Genomic DNA, 25,491 nt, shown 5'->3' with positions numbered 1-25,491 from the left:
TGTGTGTGTGTGTGTGTGTGTGTGTGTGTGTGTGTGTGTGTGTGTGTGTGTGTGTGTGTGTGTGTGTGTGTGAGACCCCTCCCACAGTGTAGAAACATTAACAGGAAATTCACAATTTACAAACCAGACCGGGACACACTAGATTGCTTTGTACATTTAGAATGAGGCACAAACCTCATGAGAAAAGAGGACTGGCCAATGTTTCACAGTCAAAATCAGTGACACTCATTCAACTGACATGGTGTGTTGAGATGAATAATTAGCTACAGCAATCTTCTCCAATAAGATTCATTACTCATTCAACTTTGTTCCTTTGCAGCCTCCGATGGCAGCAAGAGGGAACTGTTTGAATTTGGAAGACTTCACTACCCAGAAATCATGTAACATGACGACAGTTAAATCTGATCTAAATGTCTTCTTTGTGACTGGCGGGGGAGCCTAGTAGCTGTGAAAAAAGTCCAGCCCACTGCAACACGCTCACTGTTGTATAAGAGTAGGTTTTGCATTATGCTCCCACTATGTTATAGTAAAAGCGAATGCTCCGATGGTTCTTTCTTTCTCAGAGATAGATAGTATCCGTTAGATTGATATGCAGTCAGCTGATGTCAGCATGTTGTTTTAAAAGAAAAGTGCAAAATACTGTATTTGCAAAGCAGACATTTGGGAAAGAGTAAATCCTTGCAGTAGTGAGAACAGATATGTACTGTATTAGTAACCCTAAATGTTGATTGTTTGGAATTATTTTATGGTCATTTTTGCCCTTTTTGTAACTCTAAAGAACCAGGAGGACCCAGCCACTTTTGTTATATTTGAGAAAGCTGAAACGAAGCATCTTATGTGCACATGCAAACTTAACCACTGTCTGCTTCAACTGACATGAGGGTCAGGAATCAGGATGGTCAAATCTGGTGTAAATCAGACTGATAATTATCTAGTGCAGGGGTGTTCAATCTGGACGCAGGTTGTCAGCCAAACATTAGTAGGCTATTCATTCCAACCACATAGTGTCACCACAGCATTTTGTAACCCTAAATTAAGCCCATTGTTGGTAGAGCAGTTGTCTGACAGAAAAGCATGTCAACAGCAACGTGTGTATCGTACTATAGGTAGTTTCACTGAAACACTGAAAAACAAAGAGGCTATTTACACCTGGCATTAACATGTGTTTTCTGGCATCAGATTGCAATCAGATAGTGCTTGACCTAGCCTGATTTAATTTACACCTGGCATTAGCATGCGTTTTGTGTGATCCAAAATGGGTGTCCCCTCAATCCGCATACAGTTGCTGTATGCAGATTGAGAGGACACATTGCATTTACACTTGTGTTCAATGTGTAGCCTACACAATGCGTCCCTGACCCCCTCCGTAGGTGGTTTTGGCCGATCAGATTGCAATCTGTCTTCAATGTGTCTTGGGGGCGTTTACACCTGTAGGCCTACTTTCAAGTGGCCAAGCACAATCTGATTGCAATCTGATGAAAGAGAATGCATGTTAATGCCAGGTGTAAATGGCCTCATAGTAACTGCAGTCATTCTTAAATTCTTAAAACACAAATACCGGTGGGCTATAGTAGGCTACTCTGGGCTGAAAATGAACATGTCTTTTTTGCGGTGCGGGGGGGAGGGTTGGGTAGCCTAGTTGAGAGCCAACTAAGGTAGGCCTAGTGCATAAAAATATTACAGACAGTTCACTTAGACATTTTGTTACATTATTGGTCAAGTTAGTAGCCTACATTATTGTGTGTTTTATTATAAAGTATTCAGTAAAATGTTATTACAGTATCAGTCAGGACATTTATTACATTATTATTACTACGGTATTACAAGTTAAGTGCAAATTGTATTACATGTTCAGGCGTTATTACACTTTCAGTTTGTTTGTTTTTCTTTTTCTTACTGAGGATTTATGTCGGCACGTCATGGGCACCTTTTTGTTTGTTTGTTTACATCCACATAATTATCTGATACATCCATGATGGGCACGGTCCGCACACCGGCTTCCGTAGTTCCTGGTTGAAGCTCCACAGGTTTGCTCAGACAGTGCTCGCCTCGCCGAGGAGAAACTAGTTGGGGAACTTGCATCATCCGCAGGGGCGGTCAGTTCGTGTTTTTAGGTTTGTTTTTTAGCAGAAAACACAACAGTATGAGCGCAACCTGCGACGTGAGCCGAAGCGAAATAGGAGACAGAATATCATACTTTATGGACAGTCGCTGCAGAAGTGGTTAGAATAAGCTAAAGATACAGCCGGTACTGACCGTATCGTCGCTTAGGCAAGCTAATAGAGTCTCCTAGCTGGAGTTTAGTTGGACCAGTTGGACTTGGACGACGTCCTGTTCACAGGTTCATCAAGGTGTATCTTGTGAATGTACACGTGTTGCAAAGTGCAAGGTCCTCTCACTGCACTGCACACCAGGCAGATATGAGTTGTGAGCAGCTCTAGCCACAGCTCTGCACTTTACCTCTTCAGCTGTGTGTTTTTTACTTGAACTTTTATATTTGATAAGCTAGTTTCCCCCTCCCCGGAGATGTCGTGCCTTTTGCTTGGAGTTATACGAAGGTGAGACCCATGTTTTTCTTTATATCATTATTATTATACTGTAGTAGTATTATTATTATTATGTTATTGAATCTGCACATGTAATGGACACTTTGTACCTTTCATAACAGTAGTACACAGGCCCACAGTACTGTTGTAAAAACCCATTTCAGTGCACTTATAATAAACAAAAATAAAAATGCCAAAATATATTCGTAGGTGTCATGCATTCTTACTTCTTTTCTTAGTAACATTTTGTGTTATTGCCAATATACTATCTGCATGGATTATAATGTAATTATGGATATATAACTATTCTATCTAAAGATTCTGGAAACCAGTCACTGTAAACCAATTTGAGATTATGGTCTTTGGCACTATTCCTAGATCAACATTTTATATGCATTGAATCACACATCCCTCAACTTCTAGAGTAGCATTCATTTCCAAAAGGGGTGACATTTAAGTAAAATGGACCACAATTTCCTGATTTGTCATTGTATCACACAAAGTTTAACCTGGTTGTGAAATCTGTTTGGGTATTGTACTGTCGGCGTGCTTCCAAAAACCTGACAGACTTGATTGCAGAGAAACTGCCTGTGATAAGATAAGGTTTCAATGCTGTGTGTGGTTTAAAAAAATCTACTATCATTTTTCTCCATTCCCTTTCTTCACTCTTTCCTCCAGGGTTTGTGATGATACCGTTTCACACAGCGACCCGGGGAGTCAATGTGAGCGCTCCATGGCATTGTGTGTGTGTGCGCGCGTGTAGTGTGCGTGTGTGTGTGTGTGTGTGTGTGTGTGTGTAGTGTGCGTGTGCGTGTGTGTGTGCGCTTTTGTTTCCCATTGGCGGGGACGCATGTGAGCGACTGACTGGCTGTGTGCACTGGCGAGGGCATGTGAGTGAGTGACAGCTCAAAACTAAAGAAGGGCCCATGTTCCTCCTGTACATTTGTGGTATTGTTTCTAGTTGAGAGATACCAGGAGCTGGAGTCTGCATCGACCATTATCTCTGTACTCACCTTGGCATGTGTAAGCCTCATGTATGCATTATTTGTGCATGTCCCTGTTTCGTCGGTAGACTCTGCCCTATGAGACTATTGACCAGGACTAGTCCGGGTGATGAGGGGAGGGGAGCGTGTGGGTGTGCCTGCTTGTGGTGCATGAGGATTGGCCTGCTGATTTTGGGGGTGTGTTTCATTGTTCTGGGGGAGAATTACCCTCTTCATTCTCAGCCCAGCTGGAGCCAAGAGCCGCCCCGGGGATCAGGGGTTGGGGCACTGACACGTTCATAGCATTATCTATTCTTGCCATGCCTCACTCTGTTCTGGATAACATCCCTGCTTACGAAAGCTGTCAAAATCCCCCCTCCCTCAGATGTCATTATGGGAAATTCATTTATAGCTTTTAAATGCTGCGAGGTAGTCTCCACCTGTTTGTCAGTCTAGAAGAGCATGTAGAACAGTTTTGCAAGTGTCTCCAGATATTGTTTTATTGTGGTCTTACCGTGTTAAATCTATGCTGATTTTCTTAAATCAAAGCATGCTGAACTGGCAGTGTGGCTCGTCAGGTATGGGGGATGGGCAGAGGGAAGGGAGGATGGGATCAGAGAAGGGAGAGAGAAAGGCCCGAAGGGCTGAATGAGCGGGGCAGTTGGGAGGTCAAAGGTCATCAGAAGCTGCTGAGGATTTCTAAAAGAGTTTGATGCAAAGAGGGAAGACTAGAGGTGCTTTGGTCCTATTTGTTCATTTCAAATCCAATGCAACTCTTCTCCTTTCCAATCATAATCGCATTTGAGATTATGCTCAGCACCACACGGATGGTTATGGTAATGGTAATCAGTGGCATGACAGAGCTAGGGATGCACCATATATTGACATTCATATCGGTGTCTGCTGATGTTAGTCATTTTTTTAAAGGATCGCTTTACCGATTATCAACCCACTTTGTATCATATATAATCTCGGTAATATAAGCATATGGGAAGTGCTTACCTTCTCTCTCTGTTTACCTCACAGAGAAAAATCCTCCCTTTCTCTGCTTGCAGAAACTCTGCCCCCGCCAGCTGCAAGTCATTAAAGCTGCATTCAGCGATGTTTTTGTGTTCAAATAAGTGTTAAATGGCTCTACATTCTGACAGCAATCACTGAAATAGAGTGTTTGGTCAGTGACTTGAAACCCCCAACCCCCCACTGTCCTCTATCTCTCTCCTGTAGTCCTGCAGGCTGGGCGGACGTATCTCCGCAACCGTAACTCGTAGAGACTCAAGGATGGCGATTGGACCTTCTGTTTCTTAGAAAATGTCAACTTTTCTCTGATTGGATAGTTTGAGGTCGGTGCCAATTTTGATCCAATCAGAACAAATCATGAACTTTGACCTTTGACCTTTGAAAATATAATCAGTTCATCCTGGAGTCCAAGTTGAGGCAAATTTGATGAAATTCCGTCAAGGTGTTCCAGAGATATCGCGTTAACAAGCGTTTGAGAGGTCACAGTGACCTTTGACCTTGGACCACCAAAATCTTATCAGTTCTTCCTTGAGAGTCAAAATCGATGTTTGAGCCAAATTGGAAGAAATTCCGTCAAGGCGTTCCTGAGATATCACGTTAACGAGCTTGGAAATGGAATTCGTGAGGTCACAGTGACCTTGAACTTTGACCTTTGACCACCAAAATCCAATCAGTTCATCCTTGAGGGCCAACGTTTGAGGCAAATTTTAGGCTCAGATATCGCATTAACGAACATCGGACGGACGGACGGACAGACAGACAATCCGAAACCATAATGCCTCCGGCCTGGCTATCGTCGGCTGAGGCATAAAAAGGGGTTCTCCATGCATCATCCAGCAAAATGCAGCTGAATCAGGTGTTTCTCAGTTTGAGGACAGCAAACCTCCAGGAAACAAATGAGGGACTAGAGCACACTGATAGATTTGCCGCTTTTATTAGTGCAAACAGGTGACTAACGTTTCGACACTACTGTGTCTTCATCCTTCATCAGAGTCAGATGATGAAGACACAGTCCTTCATCAGAGTCAGATGATGAAGACACAGTAGTCGTGTTGAAACGTTAAGTCACCTGTTTGCACTAATAAAAGCTGCAAATGTATCAGTGTATCACTCCAGTCCCTCCTCTGAGAAGCAGAAGTGTTGAGACAATGAGATAAAAGTTGACCTCCGTCTAATAAAGGCCCCAATCCAAAACTGGTAGCAAACATATCAAACACATCACATTTATACTCAGCTTTGGATGTAAACTCCATATAAAGCAAACCAAGACTATCTCACTCTCTAAATCTGTTTTTCACTGTATGTCAAGCATGCTGTGGCAGCATAGACTGCAGGTTGTTCATGATTAATTACCAGTACAGTAATGGTTAAACAGCTGGCTTGCTAAATGATACATGTCCTGTCAGAGTTTGAACCCTGAGGTTGGCATTAGAATGTTCTTTACTCCCTGTCTGCTCACCATCAAGTTACACGTTATCTTCTCACTCAGTGCTGCACATACTGCACATGCTCTTTGTACATGCTGACCAGATGTATGTTTGCACATTATATGTAATGAGACACTCAATGCAGCCAATTGAGAGTTGCGTGCCTCCGCTTAACAGGACAACGCCATCTCTCTCTTTCAACCAGCGGGCGAAGTAGACAAGTGTGATTTGTATTCCTGCTTCCTAGTCTCTCCAAGTATCCGCCAGCTTGGACACAAGCTGCTGGAATATGAGTCGTAAAGTGCAAACCAGCTCTTTACTTGTTATAACAAGTAAAACATTTCATTAATCTTTACAGTTCCTTTTGGGTTTCTCATTTGAGCAGTGAATTTCAGCATCTAAATCAGCATTTCATTTTTTTGAAGAGGACATCTCAGGTCAACCCCTTTGCACCACAGGCGCAGACAGTCACACACAAAGCTAGCTCGCACACACACACACACACACACACACACGCAGCCTCTCTCCAGTTTAGCCGACCATTGCTTGTCAAAAGGGAAATAAAGGAACACACACACACGGCCTGTATTGTAACAGCTTGCCCTCTCTGTGTGTGTGTGAATATCCTACTGCCAACAAACAATAGGCCAGCCCCCTACATGCCTCTCCCTTTATGTGGACTGGAGGCGTCTATTTCCAGGCTCTCAGGTTGCACTAACTAACCCGGGGCAGCAAAGGCATCTGATCTTGGTGTCACTGCTGTCACATGGAGACCATCTTACTCTACTTTTGGGATTTTGTTTTTTTTACTTGTATTGAAAGCGTTTGTGGTCCTTTTATGTGTTGTGAATGTTTCATGACCCAATGGCCTTTAAATCCAACCAGGACCAAACTGTTAAAAATGAATGGGGATCTATGGGAGTTTTATGGTATTATTAGTTTTTTAAGGGGGACTTTACAACCAATTAAACAACAATTAATAAAATCCAATGAGGCAATCAAAATAAATTCTAGACATCAGTTATAAACAGGGTTACAGAAGTATCGAGAGGAAAAACATCATAGCCTGCATGTAAAATGCTTTTTAAAAGGTGATTTAAAAGTTGACAAAGTTGCGTTCAAGTATGATTAGTATTTAATAAGGATGTCTAGAAGGGAATAGTCCTGGTAAGAAACTAAAGCTGGTCTCTCCAGTTCAGTCAGTGAGGACTCTGGTCAGTCGGTCCGTCCAGTTGATCCTCATTCATTTAAACCAGATCACACTAATATGAGCATTCCAGAAAACGATTGAATGAGATGACAGAGGAGCTTACGTGTTTTCCATGTAGAACATTTCCAGGGTTTCCCCCAGAAAAGTTGTTAGGTCTGGTGGCAAGTGTCTTTTGACAGGGGCTGGCGACATAGCATTGCCAGCCAAGTGTCTTTTGTGACGGGGGTCCGGCGCGGGCCAGCAACAGACTAATGGGAGCATTAGGTACGTATGCCACTAATAGACAGTTTGACTGGAATTCTGGTGCTAGGGAACAGTTTGGACCCAAACATACTTCCTGTTAGCTATTGTATTAGCAAACACTGCAACAGCAAATACATTTGGTCCATTTAGAATAGTATTAGCATAGATCTTCCATTATGTACGTACGGAGGAACCCCCTGGGGAGCACGGGGAGAACATGCAAACTCCACACAGAAAGGCCCTTTCGACGCGATAGCCCACCTGGGCAGTGGGCACTGAGGATATGGGGGGGAACACAACCCCAGCGCCTACAGCGTCCCAGGCGAGAATCAAACTCAGGACCTTCTAGCTGTGAGGCAACAGCGCTACCGACTGCGCCACCGTACCCCCCCTATTCCATTGAAAAGAAACATTTTCTAGCCACAGATTTAGCTACTACATCGGGGGTGGGCAATTATTTTTCATGGGGGGCCACATGAGAAACCCAGATTGTTACCGGGGGCCGAACAAATATTGTCATGCCGTAACCCACCCATGGATGGGTAACTTTGATGATAGAGAGGGCCACAAAAAATGTCCTCGCTACCAGGTTTTGCTGAGGGCCGAACGGCGCCAGCGTGAAACATTTGGTGCATTTGAAGCCACGTTTAGAGGAATAACTCATTTTAAATTAACAGTTGTGATGTCATTATTCAGTCTTAACCACCAATATTTCATCCTTTTCTCACTCACTCCTATGTCACCACCTGCTCTCAGGGCTTGAAATTAACTTTTTTGACCACCTGCCAATATGGCTGCTAGATTTTAAAGTTACCAGCCAATTAGAATTTCCACTAGCCAAAATGTTTTTCTTGAAATAAATCAGAATATGAGTGGGTTAATTTAAGCATAAGTATCAGTAAGTGGCCCGGGATGATCAAAGCCTGTGTTGAGGGTCACACGAACAAAAATGCACTCTTGAAGCTAAATAAATCCAAAACCAATGAATTAATTATTTAAATTTCTAATTCAATGTAGCCTTTTAGTCATAAAGATTATTGAAAGATATTCCATATTCCAGACTGAAATGCTATAACAGAAGTGGAGTATTGGCCAGAATGACATGAACATTTGGACACTTATTCAGCGGGTATCTTGCATGTTGCGTTCAGGTGCACTGTGTAAAAAGATTTTTTTTTTTTTTTTTTTGCAATTCCATCGCGGGCCACACAGGTGGCGCCCGCGGGCCGCATCCGTAGTTTGCATCCGTAGTTTGCCCGTTGCTAAATCTCACGAGAGTGTGTTGCTGAGATAGAGACAGGTCTTGAACAAGTTTATTTTTCTCCTGATCTGTCTGTCTGAAAAATGCCATTTTAGTGTCAGAATATTCTGAAGATATGTGGCTTTGGAGAATGGGCAGAATATTTACTTTAATACTATAATCTGAGATCACGTTGACTTTTCACATTGACTCCAATAGACTCAGACTGGCCGAAAACCTCCAAAGTGGGCGTGTCCGTGGAAAACCATGGGCAAAACGCGCATGTCAAAATGACAGGAAATTAGTTGAAGTTGAACCGTCTTGCTTGACATCCCATCGTCTTTGGTATTAGTTATGTTGGGGGCATCCCGTCCTGTTGGCTCACCTGGTAGAGCGCGTACCACCAAGGCTTAGTCCCAAGGCTTAGTCCCGTGGCCAACCCGGGTTCAAATCCGACCCATGGTCCTTTGCCACATGTTATTCCCTCTCTGTCTATCTACTGTCCTATCTAATAAATGCCCAAAAAAAAGAATGATAGTTATTTTTGAAACAGTCTATAGTTTCTGTGACAACAGAATTATGGATGGAATTGTAGAATTGAGAATTTAAAAAAGTGTTGACACAGCTTCTATAGGCAAAATTAGGCAAAAAAAAGAGGCCTATATACACCAGGCTTATATTATACTGGGGAAACCCTTATTTCTATTCCCTCTATATTCAGTGATGCATATATAGCCCGTAAGGAACTATTAAGAGACAATTAAGTTTTCTCCCATGAGGCCACTGCAGCATTATATAGTAGGATAGATGATAGATCACAAACCCCCATTTCCTGACGTTTCAGATTTTATATCTCCCCAAACAATTATCAGTTCCTGTTTAGAAGAGCCGTTCTCTTTGCAGGTTTTGCCTGTCATGCATAAATATCCTTGCAGGGTATAACACACAGGGGCCAGCCAGACACAATGGAAGAACAGTGCATTAGTAGATGAGGCTTGTATTATGCATTATAGACGTGTTGGTTGTTGAGTGTGTCCTAACTGTGTTAGAGTTACGCCCAGTTCAACCACAGGTTGTAAATGTCCCACTTATCTCCTACCACTGAATGAAATATGAAAATATGAAAGTCTCACTCTCAATAATGTCTGATTGATCCAATATATTTGCTGTCAATGTATTGACTTTAATCATTCCTTAGACAGATTGCTGTTTGTGGGAAAAAAAAACTGATATCCTGTTATACTGATATTGATGTGATACTATATCGTCTCTTGATATACGACAGCCAAAACAAATACATGTTATCATTCTGGTACTTCCATCTCCGGGTTGTTTTGAACGGTGTTCAAGCCTGTTTTCTTTATTGTCCATGCAGCAATACCCAGAAGAACCAGCTCATAAAAACAAAGTGTCAGCGTGTTTGAATATATACCCTTCCTTCTCTCGCTTTCCTCCATCCCTCTTTCCTCTGTCCTTCTCTCCTCTCCATCTCTTCAGGCCCAGCGGTCTATTCATTTCTCCATCTCCAGATGTGCTGGTCATCTGTTGCTATAGAGATCCACCTTTAAGATCTTATCTCACTAGATGACACAATGTTTACGTTTATATGAAATATACTGTAAGTCTGCCCGGGACTCATCTCTATGTTTAATGCCAGGTCAGAAACCTGTGAGAAAGGTGAATACTAGCATCTACTTCAGGGGTGGCCAAACTTTTTAGGTTGTGGGCCAAACAATATTAAGCACGGCAGTTTTCAACCTGTTCAGACTGAAAGCCGGGGGGGGGGGGGGGGGGGGGATGCAGGATAGACCAGAAAACCCTTGTGCCATAAAAAACGTTATTTCCACCAAAATAAATATATGACACATAGTTTCTTGATGTGCTCACCTATTATAATGGGTATTTCTGTATGTTTTCAAATATTTTGCTGTGTCAACAGGTTAAACTCAAGTAACTCATTTTCAATGGTTTTACATGGAAAAAATGGAATGGGGAAAAAAAGTTTTTTCGTTTATGTAAACTTTAAAATGGAAAAAAAGCTTCACCGTCCACTGTTTTTGTGTGTGCTAAATTCATGGCCGGCCACTTAAAAATGGGCCGTAGTTTGGCCACCCCTGATCTACTTTCCTGGGAGTGTGTATGTTCTTCAGTGTCAACGACATTACTTTGCCAGGTGATGAGACTTTGTCCTAGAATCAAAAACGCGCTGCTCAAAGGCTTAAAGAAGTCTAAAAAGCCCCAAGCCAAAAAAAGCAAACCAGTAGTATTATTATCATAGTACTTTGAATGGTGATACTTTTCGCTAAATGTTTCTGTTGGATCTCTGCTCTAACTAGCTAGGTCACACTGATTAGCTCACTTAATGCCACACTGCTCTGACCTGGCTGTCCCTTCCCCTCTCTTCCAGGCGGGGTGCTGTTGGGGCAAGTGTCGGGGTTCGCTCCCTGGCCTCCATCCCCTCGCTGCCCCCGGCCGTGGCGGAGTTTGTCAAGGGGGCGGTGGAGGAGTGCAAGCCTGCCGGCGTGCACGTGGTGACGGGGACGCCGGAGGAAACGGCCAACATCCTGGCGGGCCTGGAGAGGGAAGGCATGGTCAAGAGGCTTCCCAAATATGATAACTGGTAAGGGCTTTGTCCCTGCAAACATCTCCTGTCACTGAAACAAGGCAGTGGGTATGGTAATATGATGCTGTGTTTAAACATTATATTTCATTGATCAAGGACTCTTTTTGTGCTTTGTACTCATTTTATTAAGTTTCATAGATTTATAATAGTCATCGCCTTTCTTTCTATAACACTTCTACAATGACAGTGCTTCAAAACAACTTTAAGCAAAAGTCAAATAATGTCCAATAATGGACCAGGGCTTCCATGTTGAAGCAGAACAAATCGTGCAGCACCATGTATCTCTAATCACATTATTTGATCAACTCCTCTACAACACAAAGATCAGTCTGTCTCTCAGTCACGTTTCTCACACTGTGGACTTGAAGCCAACCATGAGATGCCAGACACACAGACACCAGCCCCCTCACCTCATAAAACTAGATAAGACATCAAAAAAGTGTATTATTAATGAACTTTCATCACTGCTGATTAGAGGTCATTCATTATACTTAGCTATCAGTACAGCAGCTTTTATGGTTTACCTTCATGAGACAGGTTTCCAAAATGACAAGCCATGGATGTGGGCTGAGAGCTACAGTAGCTGCCCTCCATCATGGATGCTTTCTGCTACAGTAGTACTGTAGCTGCTGCAGCCTCTTCTTTCTCAGTCAGTGTAAGCACTAGGGGCTCTATTGTTGCAAAGGCGGTAATTTTGCGTTAGGCCCGTTTTGCGCTGGAATAGCCCGACGCAAAGCCCTAGTGGTGGGCGTGGGCGTGTCAGGCCGCTGCGCTAGGCGTCATCTCGTGCAAACCTCCATATAGGCGTGTTTATGCCCTGTGACAGCAGCTTCTTTCTTGCTGAGTGCCGTGGTGGGCAAGTAGAGGGACAGAGTGAGAGAGATAGAGAAAAAAGAGAGGGGGAGAGAACGAGAGAGGGGAGAGAACGAGAGAGGGGAGAGAATTGGAGGATGAACCAGTTCGCATTCAGATAAACCATTAGAAACTAACAAAAATTGGTGCTGATGGAACAATCCATTTGAAACACACCAAAGGGCTGCCGCGCAGTTACGCAGTGAATATCCCCATGTCCCAAAGTGTGCGCTTACTGTAATTAGTGGTTTCGTTCATATACTGTAGGCTATAACATACACATTTAAAAATATTAGTTTCTTTAATAGGGTAGGGATGTGTGAGATTTTAATTCTAGACTATTTCAATAGCCTATATCAGAATTGTCCACTCAGGTTAAAGGAGAATTTCGTTTTTTTTTAACCTGGACCCATCTCCTGGCATTAATTATGATTAGACCACTCACCCAGCGATGTCCGCTGCGTTTCTGGCCTACCTAGCGTTGTTTTGATATCAATAGCATCCAAGTCAGTTGTAAAATGGAGCTGATTTGGGGCCAAGTGTGAGCCTGTCTTTCCTGCATCTAAATAGCTATTTTTATTCCCGTTTTCCCCAAATATCGTCATAATGTGATCCCTCAACATCCACCAGAGTAATATTTCGCCCCAGGCCATTTCCTGGAGTCGCACAGGGATCAAATTACCTCAAACGTGATCTCGGTCACCAAGTCTCGTGAAGTCCCGCGATACTTTCCTGCCGACTGGACAACTACAGGTAGGACGCTTTGCGGTCGTGGTTTTAGCGTAACCTATGTGGGGTTTGGCATAACCTTCGTTATTTCGAATCCCACATAGGTTACGCCAAACCCCACATAGGTTACGCTAAAACCACCACCGCAAAGCGTCCTACCTGTAGTTGTCCAGTCGGCAGGAAAGTATCGCGGGACTTCACGAGACTTGGTGACCGAGATCACGTTTGAGGTAATTTGATCCCTGTGCGACTCCAGGAAATGGCCTGGGGCTAAATATCACTCTGGTGGATGTTGAGGGATCACATTATGACGATATATGGGGAAAACGGGAATAAAAATAGCTATTTAGATGCAGGAAAGACAGGCTCACACTTGGCCCCAAATCAGCTCCATTTTACAACTGACTTGGACGCTATTGATCTCAAAACAACGCTAGGACGGCCAGAAACGCCGCGGACATCGCTGGGTGAGTGGTCTAATCATAATTAATGCCAGGAGATGGGTCCAGGTTAAAAAAAAACGAAATTCTCCTTTAAGCTATTGTTGCATGGTGCAATAGACCGTTTTCACGGGGGCCATTTTGTGTCGAAAAGGCAGGGTAAACGCAGGTGCAAGCAAAACACTAATGAGGGTTTCCAACTTCCAATCATGGAAGATGGAAACCCTCATTAGTGTTTTGCTTGCACCTGTGTTTATCCTGCCTTTTCGACACAAAATGGCCCCCGTGAGAAGGGTCTATTGCAGGGAAAGAGGTTACTGTATAGCCTACTGGCTGGCACAACTTTCTCAAAAGCAATCTACTGTTACCTCACACCACAGACCTGTATGGTCAGGAATTATGTAGCCTAATAAAACCATGACAAACTAATTCTCATTTTTAAATCAAGGTGTGTTTTTTCTGCAATGTAGGCTATAGTTGAAAATCAACATGGCATTCTGAGGAGGGTTGAGTGTGTGCGCGCACGAGGTGTTGGAGAGAGAATGACATCCATGCCATGCGTAACGTATCCAATACTGTGTGCTCAGGCGTACGCCTGGCGTAGTAGGATATTTTGCGCTAAGACCTGCTATTAGGTGGCGTTAAAATTGAGAGCACCAAAGGCCCTTTTTTCTAACACATTGCGCTGGAACGCCTATTTTGGCACGGGCAACACCCAAACCTGTGTTTACGCTCGGAACATGGCGATGGTATCTTCGCCAGAGCGCAAAATGACACTTGCGGGAGGCAGATGATAGGCTAAGAGGCGCACAGACACACCTGGGCCATGCCTACACCTGTGTCTGCGCTTAGATTCCAGCGCAAAACTGGATGGTGGAGGCAGACGATAGCTTAAGACACAGGGAAGATAGCATAAGAGGTGCACAAACGGCTGCGCAAACGATAGCGCCGTACGATGATAGGGCCCTAGGATTTTCACCTGGTCACATTTGGTGTATGCATATCACAGTGTAGTAATAACAGTGTGGCGAAAGGACCTATAGACATATAAACAAATGTTATAAAACACAACTGAATAGCCAAACTGTAACACAAAACTTGTGTCTCAGCCATCCAGGTGACAGATCCTATAGACAGAGCAGAACAACACTGCAGCACTAGTGTTGCTTTTACACTTTTGCACATAGAGTAACCAGATGGATCATTTATGGCAGTTATGTAATATAAGCTAAGATGACACACACTTAAGTGATTCCCTGTGGGGAAATTATATTGTGGTCAAAACTCCAGCAAAACTTGTAGTATAAAGAACAGCTTTATTATTAGACAAACATGTTTCGGCTTGTGGCCTAATCAGGGTCATAGTAGTCTCACTCAATGGAAGTAGGCTGTGGGTATAAGTTCTGCCATTGTGCCGGCCATCTCAGACGGCCCACTATCGGCGTGTTTTCAAAATAGCTGTCCCTACTGTACGTGAAACAGCAACCTGCGAGCTAGCAACCTACAGGCTGAAAATGGCAAGTTTTACAAGCTCAACATACTTTTTTTCTGTTTTATCTGGTTTCTTATAAGGATTTAGCAATTTGGCTCCACTGAAACACGCCTCATACCATAATGATAGTAGGTTGAGCCAGACTCCCTCCAGCACTGGTACAGTGCTAAACCAATTATGGAGATAGTCTGGCCAAGCGAGACTAGGGTCATAGTGAAACTATATAGGAAATTATATTATTGCAGTAGCAAAAGTAAGAGGATGCAGTAGGGAAAAAAGACAAATAGCACATAATAGAATATCAATTAAAGGAAAAAAGCTTTCTTTTTTCTTTTCTTTTTACAATTGTATGTATGATGTTGATTCAGTTGCTTGTTATCAAGACTATTGGTGGGAAATATGGGGAGGAGTATTGCTAACATCTTGATTGATTAAAAAACATTTTTACTTAATTTACTTACAGTTACATCCAGATATATTATGTTTGTGCTCATGTGACTTGTTAATAGTGTTCCTCAGACATTAGTAGACTTTAGATACACACCATCTGGCTGCTTACAGCTACATAGCTTGCAATACTAGCACTCTCTTCCAGCCTCGCTTCTTAGTGTGAATGTCTTTTTATTACCCACAATTTATCATTTTTCTGCACGGCGCTCTGAGTTCACCATGGTTGTCGTCTGCAGCTGGCTGGCGCGCACGGACCCTAAGGACGTGGCTCGGGTGGAGAGCAAGACGGTGATTGTGACCAAGAAGCAGAGGGACACCATCCCCATCCCCAGTGGAGGGGCCAAGAGCCAGCTGGGCAGCTGGATGAACGAGGCGGACTGGCAGAAGGCCAGAGAGGAGCGTTTCCCCGGCTGCATGGCAGGTACACAACACTATACCAACAGAAAATAATCATGTTTGTCCCTTGTTGCCATGGAGCAGATGGGTTTCAACTTGCCTCCTTTTCAAACGGCGTTTGAAAGTGTTCGATGTACGAATGTAAAAAAAAAAATCTCATTGGCAAATAAACAGGATGAAATAATGAACAGGAAAAAACAAGGACATTTTTCCTTTCTTTTCCCTTTTTTCTCTTGTAAAGGAGATTGGCCCAGTGTTATTTTTGAGAAAGATGTGAGTGAAGTGCCTGTCAAATAAACGTATTTACTTAAAAATGCATAATATTGCTGTTATTTATGTATGTATGACTTTTAGCCAAAATAAAAGCAAATGTCACAGAAATGTCATACAAATACATTAATGAAAAATCTCAACCCGATGTTCACTAATGTGGAAGGTGGGGCATGAATGAAAGTTTCCCAACACTAGGCATCTCGCATGCTGGTTCCTAGGCTCGCCCACTGTGCGAGCTCGCTAGCTCGGCTGCTGCTTGGCCTTGCCTGCCCTATTGGCGCACGCGCAATGTCTCCCTCTCTCTCTCTCCCTCAGTCTCTCTCCCCCTCAGTCTCTCCCCCCTCTCCCTCTCCCTTAGTCTCTCTCGTGTGTGTGTGTGTGTGTGTGTGTGTGTGTGTGTGTGTGTGTCACTCAATTGGTTTCCATCCACCTGTTTTTATGTGAAATTTTAACTTGCGCATAAGAAACTGAGTGGAAACACTGTCTAATTCGCAAAAGCCTCCAAATTTAGCAAAAAAGTTTTCACGCTTAAGGGAGGTGGAAAAGTCGGGTGTATCGATAAAAGGAAAATGCGATACGTGCAGTGGAAACAGATTAAGCGATATTCCATTGTCTCTCCATTCAAAAACCACGCAGTTTGCCTTGATCACTGCAAAACATGACATACCGTGGTGTAACCTACACACAATAGGGCTACACGCGGTAAATAATGGTAAATACGCAGCACAATACCCGCCATGGTAAACAGAAGAAGACTGGGATATTAACTTTAAGGCGACTCACTTCTAGAATTGAATGAAATGATATTCACTTACTATCTGCTCCGTGGATTATAACGTTATGCTTGCCGAGTCGCACCTGGTAATCCAGAAATGGCGTTATGGTACCTTTGTCTACTTGTAGATCATCAAGAAACTTTAAATGAATAACGTTAGATGTGTTTAATAGAGCTGTATATCGGGTCTAGCAGCTGATCAGCAGCTCAGACAGCCTCAAACACAAGGTGATTGACAGCTCTATAATTCGCAAAATAGCAGTGGATGGAAACGTGCATTATTTCGCATTTTCTTTTGCCGACTTTCTGAAAATTCTATTAAAAGTTGCGATATATTTGGATGGAAACCCTCTTACTGATGACATCATCACTGATGACATCATCAGTGATGTCAGTGACATCATCACTGAACTATAGCCTCAGCCATAGGGCAATCAGCCTTAGGGCAATTAATCTGCCCTAATTTAAAAATCGGCTCCGTCAGGTCACCCGCACGGGTGCTCTTTACACCCCTGAAAGTTTCAGCCCGATCGCATGTAAAACGGCATAGCTGTGGTCGGCCAAAACAGAAAGACAGACAGAGTCCACATTTATATATATATATATGATTTGTCATAAATCTCATAAATGTTTAAAGTATTGCATATATATATATGATAGAAAAATAAACCTCATAATGTGTTGTATTAACTTCTCCCCTTTACCCTCTCTGTAGGTCGGACCATGTATGTGATCCCGTTCAGTATGGGGCCAGTAGGCTCCACTCTGTCTAAATACGGAGTCCAGGTACTGCACTTTACACTTTACCTTAGTGTTTCTCAAGCTATGGTTTAGGAATCAAAACTGTCTGTGGCCTTGAGTTACAATAGCTTTAACTGTGTTGTACTCTTACTTTTGAGTATGTACAAGATGAAGTCTCAATGTTGCTAGCATGCCTAATAGTTAATGCACTGATTGAAAGGCAGTATTGTCTTATTTTTCATGAAGCTGTACAATGCCTTAGATCAGGGGTTTTCAAAGTGTGGGGGGGGGGGGGCTCCAAGCAGTTTCAGGGGAGGCTCAGTGAATGGAAGTGAAAAAATATCACATTAGTTATTACATTAGTTATCAAAACGAGACCACATAGAATAGCCTAAATGTGTGTGATTACAGTAGTTTTGTGGAACTTTACAGTTCTACAGTTCTCCCCACTTTCCCAGAGTCAGAAACGAATAAATGCCTTCAGACAGATCTTTTTGTATGTATTTGGTGTAGTCTGAAGTACAGTATGTTAAACAACAAATATCAGGCTATCTTGACACAACTGTTGAGTGTCTATGGGATCAATTAAGATAATCATGATCCCATAGGCATCCAGGAATTGAGCGAGGGTGGCACTTTTTCCAAGTTTTCTCTGGGGGGAGGCCCACAGTCTCAGACTTTGAAAACCCCTGCCTTCGATACACTAAAATCACTGTAAATCACATTTTTACCATCATAAGACCTCGCAGAGAAGTGTGATAACATTTTCTTGTCCTTCCAGGTGACGGACTCGCCGTACGTCGTGGCCAGCATGGGGATCATGACACGTATGGGCTCGCCGGTCCTGAGCAAACTGGCCGAAGGGGTGGAGTTTGTCCGCTGCCAACACTCTTTAGGACGGCCCTTGCCACTCAAAGGTACCAGTTCCAGGGGGATGAACCAAGCTCTTTTTGTGCTTTGTACTTATTTTACATGGTTTGATAGCTTTATAATAATAGTAGTGTATTATTCCTTGCCTCGCTCTGTAAATCTGCCTTCCCTTCTCTCTCAATCCATCTCCCCCTCTCCCATCTCACCACCCCCTCTCCCACTTCTCTCTCCTCTCCAGCCCCCCTGGTCAACGCGTGGCCCTGTAACCCAGAACAGGTGCTGATATCTCACCTGCCAGACAGCAGGCAAATCCTGTCCTTCGGCAGCGGCTACGGTGGAAACTCTCTACTCGGGAAGAAGTGCTTTGCCCTGCGCATCGCCTCACGCATCGCCAAGGATGAGGGCTGGCTGGCCGAGCACATGCTGGTGAGGGATGGCTTGAAGAAGAAGATGCAACAATGTGATTGGATGGATGGATGTGGTTTTTAAGTCACCAATCCCCCTGTCCCCCCAGAATGTCTGTTCTTTCTGTAATAGTAATTGTTGAGTAGTAATATCAGCGATGTTGAATCATTACATTACATTCACAGTGTCCTCTGTAAGTTATAATAGTCACAAAGCCAACACTGCAGTAAAAACATGGGTTCTACAAATGATCAAGACTAATAATGATTAAAGTATTCAAAATAATTAATATTAATAGCCATAATTGGGGTGCCCCAATTCTTCTGCTTTCCCCCTACATTGAACATAGGATGGGAATGTGTATTTTCAATTAGCTGCTGTAGTTGCAAGAATAAGGCTGCAGTATACAGGAGACGCTACTGTTCTCATGCAAAAATGCATTTTAGGCCGGGTTTGAACTTTGCATAAATACTCATCACTCTCATTCTCCCTCCCCTCCCCTCCTCTCCTCTTCAGATCCTAGGCATCACCAACCCTCAGGGAGTGAAGCGCTATGTAGCGGCGGCCTTCCCTAGTGCCTGTGGTAAAACCAACCTAGCCATGATGAAACCAACTCTGCCGGGCTGGAAGGTCGAGTGTGTGGGAGACGACATCGCTTGGATGAAGTTCGACAGCCAGGGTGAGGACACACACACACACACACACACACTCACACACACACATACACACACACACACACACACACACACACACACACACACACACACACACCTTTTAATGCATTTATAGAGCAGTACCTCTTCCTGTTTCCCCACTTTTCAACACTATTCTCCAGGTAAACTGAGGGCCATCAACCCCGAGAATGGTTTCTTTGGTGTGGCCCCGGGAACCTCAGTCAAGACCAACCCCCACGCCATGTCCACCATCGCCAAAAACACCGTGTTCACCAACGTCGGTGAGACCAGCGATGGAGGGGTGTGGTGGGAGGGCCTGGACGCCCCCCCATCCGGCGTCACACTCACAGACTGGCACGGCAAAACCTGGAAGACAGGTAACTGCAGCCGAAAGACTGTGTATGTTTTACAAAGACATCATGACCAATGAAACGCAGAGGTGGAACTGAGGAGCCATAGTGTCAACGGTGCCCCCTGGTGGTATGGAGTGGTACCAGCCTTGTATCATTACAATGTCGGTAGTATATGCAAATGAACAATGTTTACCTTCCCTCCATGTTCCCTGCACCTCGTTCATTTACCGGCGGAAACCCCGCAGGGTGACGCATAAACATTGTTCATTTGCATATACTACCGACAATGTAATGATACAGAGCTGGTTGGAAATTGGCAAAATCTTCCTTTAAATTACATTACTGCATTATACCAATACACCGTATGGATGGCCGCCATGTAATATTCAGTAGATGGTTATGATATTTTCGGCTTAATTACTCTATTTGATAAAGTAAAAGTAAACCATTTTACATAACAAAGTTAGAAAAAAATTACAGCACAAAAACAGGTTTACATAACAGCAGCAATGATAATAGCAGATACTCAACATGTTACAACTTTATTTAGACTAAATTGACACCATTTGTCCCTCTGTCAACAGGAAGTTCTACTCCGTGTGCCCACCCCAACTCTCGCTTCTGCACCCCAGCCTCTCAGTGTCCCATCATCGACCCCCAGTGGGAGAGCGAGGAGGGCGTTCCCATCGACGCCATTGTCTTTGGTGGTAGAAGGCCAGAAGGTCAGTGCTGCTCCGTCTTAAAACACATCAAGAGATTTGTTTCGAAAAAATAAAATAGAAAATACATTTTAGGCATTTAGGTTATCCAGAGTGAGCTTAAATTCCCAGATCACCAACATTACAAACACCAAATAAATAGACAGCACTGCAGTTCTGACAATATTCCTGTGATGCCAGAATGATTATTTAAGAGAAAACTGCAAAAAAAGTAAAATAAGCAAGTAAAATAAGAGCTAATCAGAGAGAGATGGAGCATTTTTATTGACATGAAAATGACGAGAGCACAAAATTATGACATTTAGGCAACAAACTCAGTAAAAACTGTAAATAAATCAACATTCAAAAATTGCCATGATTGCAAGCAGCCAATTTAGTAAAGAAGTTGAAGAGATGACAGTGCTAAGAAATAGAAAGTTCCTCCAACTTGCAAAAAACATGTTGTATTCCATTATTTGTATATCCTAATTTTCCTTGTAATTCCAAGGTCAATATAATTTACAGGGGTAGGAAAAGTAATTATTTTTGAAGCAGTCCTAAAGGTAAGGATCAATTCTAGCATGTGTGGCTCATCATGACGCTCCCACACCACTGGCCTTGTTGAGTTGAGCACTGAAGTGGTACTGTAGTAGACAGAGGAATTAATGAATAGAGGACAGGACAGATCTCACCGTCTTGTCATACCCACTTATTATGAAAAATATTGATAAGACTCATAGGGTTGAACATACAGTAATTTGCTAGTTGGCAGCATGTTAAATGTTTAAGAGTCATTAGAACAATATCTCTCAAGATCTCACATCAACAACAACACAATACAACACATCAAATTGTGTTAGGAGCAGCAGTGAGCATCAAGTAAACATGATGAAATGTTTTTTGTCGTGCATTTGTCAGGAGTCCCCCTGGTGTACGAGACGTTTAACTGGCGCCATGGTGTGTTCGTTGGAGCCGCCATGAGGTCCGAGTCCACAGCAGCTGCAGAGCATAAAGGTACAGACTCACAAACCTCAGATTATAAGATCATAAACTCTAATGCCTGTTTGAATTGTAAATGTGCACAAAAAATGCTATGGTGTTATGAGTATGACATATGTTATCCTATTTGCATTGGTACTGATTCACATGTGAAATCCAGGATCCATTTGAAAATGATTGCCAGTTTTTATGCCTCCGCCGGTGATAGCCATGCCGGAGGCATTATGGATTCGGGTTGTTGGTACGTCCGTACGTATGTCCAATGATCGTTAACGCGATATCTGAAGAACGCCTTGACGGAATTTCATCAAATTTGCCTCAAACCTCGACTTGGACTCAAGGATGAACTGATTAGATTTTGGTGGTCATAGGTCAAAGTTCAAAGTCACCGTGCCCTCACGAATGCCATTCCCAAGTTCGATAATGCGATATCTCAGGAATGCCTTGACGGAATTTCTTCCAATTTGGCTCAAACATCGACTTTGACGCAAGGATGAACTGATTAGATTTTGGTGATCAAAGGTCAAAGGTCAAGGTCACTGTGACCTCGCAAAACGCCATTTTCAAGCTTGTTAACGCGATATCTCAGGAATGCCTTGATGGAATTTCTTCAAATTTGCCTCAAACATCCACTTGGAGTCAAGGATGAACTGATTAGATTTTGGTGGTCAAAGGTCAAAGTTCAAGGTCACTGTGACCTCACGACCGCTCATTTCATGCTCGTTAACGTGATATCTCAGGAACGCCTTTTTTTGGTATATACATTTTTTATTATTTTCAGCCAGACAAATAAGAAATCTCAGACGACACAGTTAATAGCAGGTTATACATAAAAGACATGAAAAGAAATGAGAAAATAAAAACCCTTCCCCCCACCCACAACCCTGACAGCAATTAACAAAGGAAAAGAAGAAAGAAAAAAAACATACATACATTTAAGACAAAAATAAAAAGGAAAAATGAACAAAGGAGTTATCTCTGGTAGTGTGATAGAAGATTTGTGAGAATATTTACCGTGACTATTGACTAGGAACTTTGACTAGGGGAGCCACTGCGGGAGTGAGGTCACTAGCAGGGAGAGAGGAAAAAAGAGAAATAAATGGGTTCCAGAGGAAAATAAATTTCTCTGCCTTGTTTTGACTAGTGTATTAGACTGCATGAGGCTTCCTCCATTTGTTTTTTGGTGGTCAAAGGTCAAGGCCACTGTGACCTCACGAATGCCATTTTCAAGCTCGGTAACACCATATCTCAGTAACAGCTTGACGAAATTTCTTCACATTTGACTCAAACGTCAAAGTCTGGACAGACATTCATGTTGACTGCTCACTTGTTGGCGGACGCATATATCCGTGGTGCGGTCATTCTAGTTTATGTGTATGTGTCTTCATCCATTCTCAGTGATACAGATACTGACTGAGTTTGTTGACATGAAATCAATCTTTTCACCCAGGCAAGGTGATCATGCACGACCCCTTCGCGATGCGGCCGTTCTTCGGCTACAACTTCGGCGACTACCTCGCTCACTGGCTGAGCATGGAGAACCGCAAGGCGCCCACTCAGCTGCCCAAGATCTTCCACGTCAACTGGTTCAGGAAGGACCCCGCGACTGGTTCCTTCCTCTGGCCCGGCTTTGGCGAGAATGCCCGCGTGCTGGAGTGGATCTTCAAGCGCTGCGGCCGGGAGAGGGAGGATGAGGCGGCCAGAAAAAGCATTATTGGATGGGTGCCACAAGATGGCGCCATCGACACAAAAGGGCTAGGCAAGGTGGATATGGGGGCCCTGTTCGACCTGCCCAAGCCCTTCTGGCAGAAGGAGACCCAGGAGTTGAGAGCCTACTTCACTCAGCAGGTGGGGGCCGACCTGCCGACTCAGGTGGAGGCCGAGCTGAAGGCCCTGGAGGAGAGGGTGCGGAATTAAAACGCTAACGTTGGGGAGGGGGGAGAATAGTGGGAGTAAGGAGGGAGTCACAAATGAAAGGATTCAGCTTTTGGGGTACAATCACAGCCACGTTTACATGCACAGAGAATTGGGTTCTGAAGGTAAATAGGAATATTCTGTTAATGTGTTTGTGACAAAAGGGATAATCAGTCACAGGATATCAAAGGTTGAAGTAAACCATTTAACCAGAAAAAGACCTGAACTGGATTCTGGTCAGCAGCCGGGACACTCTGTGCATGTAAAGAGGTAGCAGTGACTCCTGCCTCTCTCTTCCTCTCATGGAGAGAAATCAGGAAGGCATTAAATATGAGGGAGGGTAAAAGCTACTACTACTAAAAGAACTACAAAACTAGAACTTACCTTTTGGACACTACTTCACACACTGATGCTGCAATACTGTGACAATGGTAGTGGGGCTGGGCGGGCGGGGGGTGGGGGTGGTGGATGGAGACGGCTGGGCAGGGATCAAGTGAACCGTCAAACACACTGTTCAGTAGAAGTTGGACTCAACATGAAGCTCTGGGTTTCCGTGAAGCAACAGTTATGTAACGTGGTGTCATACAGGCGGTTTCCCCCTTTAACTTAACTCCTGGTCAGTAAAGCAGATGGCCAGGCTAACCCAGCCAGGTAATAGAACACAATCAACAGAGCCTAGCAAGTGCCTTCCAGACATTTTACAATACAGTGTATTGTACAGTGTATACAGCTCCTGATGTTTACAAGCTACCAAAGATCTTTTTGGCAGTTCTGACAAAGTTTTAATATTTTTACTCAAAAGCTTTTAAGCAAGCAGCAGCTCTTTTAATACTCTTTTGACTAGGTCACATCTCCAGAAAAAAGTAATTTGCCTTATGTTGAGTTTGATTGATACCCCAAAACCATTTATCAGAAATCCATTTGGGAAGAAACTAGTTAAACCTTGTATCAGAGTTCCAGTGGGGTAGAGTTTCATTATGCATAATTCATTTTGCCACTTTTTGTATGGTTTCTGATTGAAATGTATGATTTTCAGGTAATGTTTACACAATAATATGAAATGTTGGACCAATAAGCGATACTGAGATTCTTAGATATTATTAAAAGTTGGATGTCAAGGTTTTTATTACAGTGCAATGAATAAATAACCTCAGATTCAGACAGTGTGGGCTCTTCATATTCATTTTTACAGTAATTTAAGTGCAAATGAATGTGCGATAAAAAAAAGTGATACAATACATGAGCAGCAAACAAAATAAAAATTATATTTAAAAAACAAAACAATTTAAACTTAGTACTAGTACTGTTAATAGGACTACTGAACCATATTGGTTACATCCCTATATATTAATTTTATTTGCATGTATCTGACATTGTAAATCACACAGCAAGAGACAGGTGGGGTCAACATGACACATTTATGCACAGCCATAAAAATATATATTATTTAAAGGGGGACTAACCCCCCAGATATGTATCAGAACAGTGATTTGAAAATACCTATGGAAAAAACCAAGAAATGACTCTTGTCTATACTAGTAGTCTAGTAGGAACGGGGGGTCCCCGCGCACCCGAAAGATATATTTTTCTAACATAGATTTTTGGGTAACACTTTACAATAACGTACACAAATACTATAGTAGTTACTAGTAAACTAACCATTAACTAATAGCCAGTTAATGAGTAGCTAATGAAAAATTTGGCATTAGTCAATCACTAGTTAATCATAGTTAATGAGTAGGTAGTCATTAGTTAATGATTAGTATCTAATTTCCTGAGTAGAGTAGTTAATCATTACCTAATGATTACTAAATGTCAGCTCGTGAATAGAGTAGTTAATCATTACTTAATGATTCCAAAATGTCAGTGCGTGAATGTATTAGTTAATCATTAGTTAATCATTAGTCAAGGTCACATTGTGAGTATAGTAGTTAATCATTAGTTCATGATTAGTTGTTAGTTCCTTAGTAGAGTAATTACTCATTAGTTAATGTTTAGCCAATGGTCAGTTTGGGAGTATATAGTTAATTGTTAGTTATTCATTACTTAATTACTTAATTATTACCTGTCCATTAGTTACTCTTTTTGTGTACCCTATTGTAAAGTGGTGCATCATACTCAGTAGTTTATGAATACTGCAT

The 25,491-nt window shown here is 42.8% G+C and overlaps 1 protein-coding gene across 1 annotated transcript; it reads left to right on the top strand.

Annotated features, from left to right (window-relative positions):
• Window positions 1-2,162: 2,162 nt before the first annotated feature.
• pck2 (phosphoenolpyruvate carboxykinase 2 (mitochondrial)) lies at window positions 2,163-23,772 on the top strand. The gene is made up of 11 exons (XM_083652478.1): window positions 2,163-2,558; window positions 11,074-11,286; window positions 15,489-15,673; window positions 17,412-17,482; window positions 18,219-18,354; window positions 18,546-18,733; window positions 19,229-19,391; window positions 19,548-19,763; window positions 20,324-20,461; window positions 21,356-21,451; window positions 22,887-23,772. Exons 1-11 carry the CDS (start codon window positions 2,527-2,529, stop codon window positions 23,351-23,353), a joined length of 1,905 nt encoding a protein of 634 aa, XP_083508604.1. The 5' UTR covers window positions 2,163-2,526; the 3' UTR covers window positions 23,354-23,772.
• The last annotated feature ends 1,719 nt before the right edge of the window (window positions 23,773-25,491 follow it).

Source organism: Poromitra crassiceps (genome assembly GCF_964638095.1).
Source record: "Poromitra crassiceps genome assembly, chromosome: 2".
Taxonomy (NCBI): Eukaryota; Metazoa; Chordata; class Actinopteri; order Beryciformes; family Melamphaidae; genus Poromitra; species Poromitra crassiceps.
Note: the sequence above shows the minus strand (reverse complement) of the source record. Positions and strands in the feature narration are given on the sequence as shown.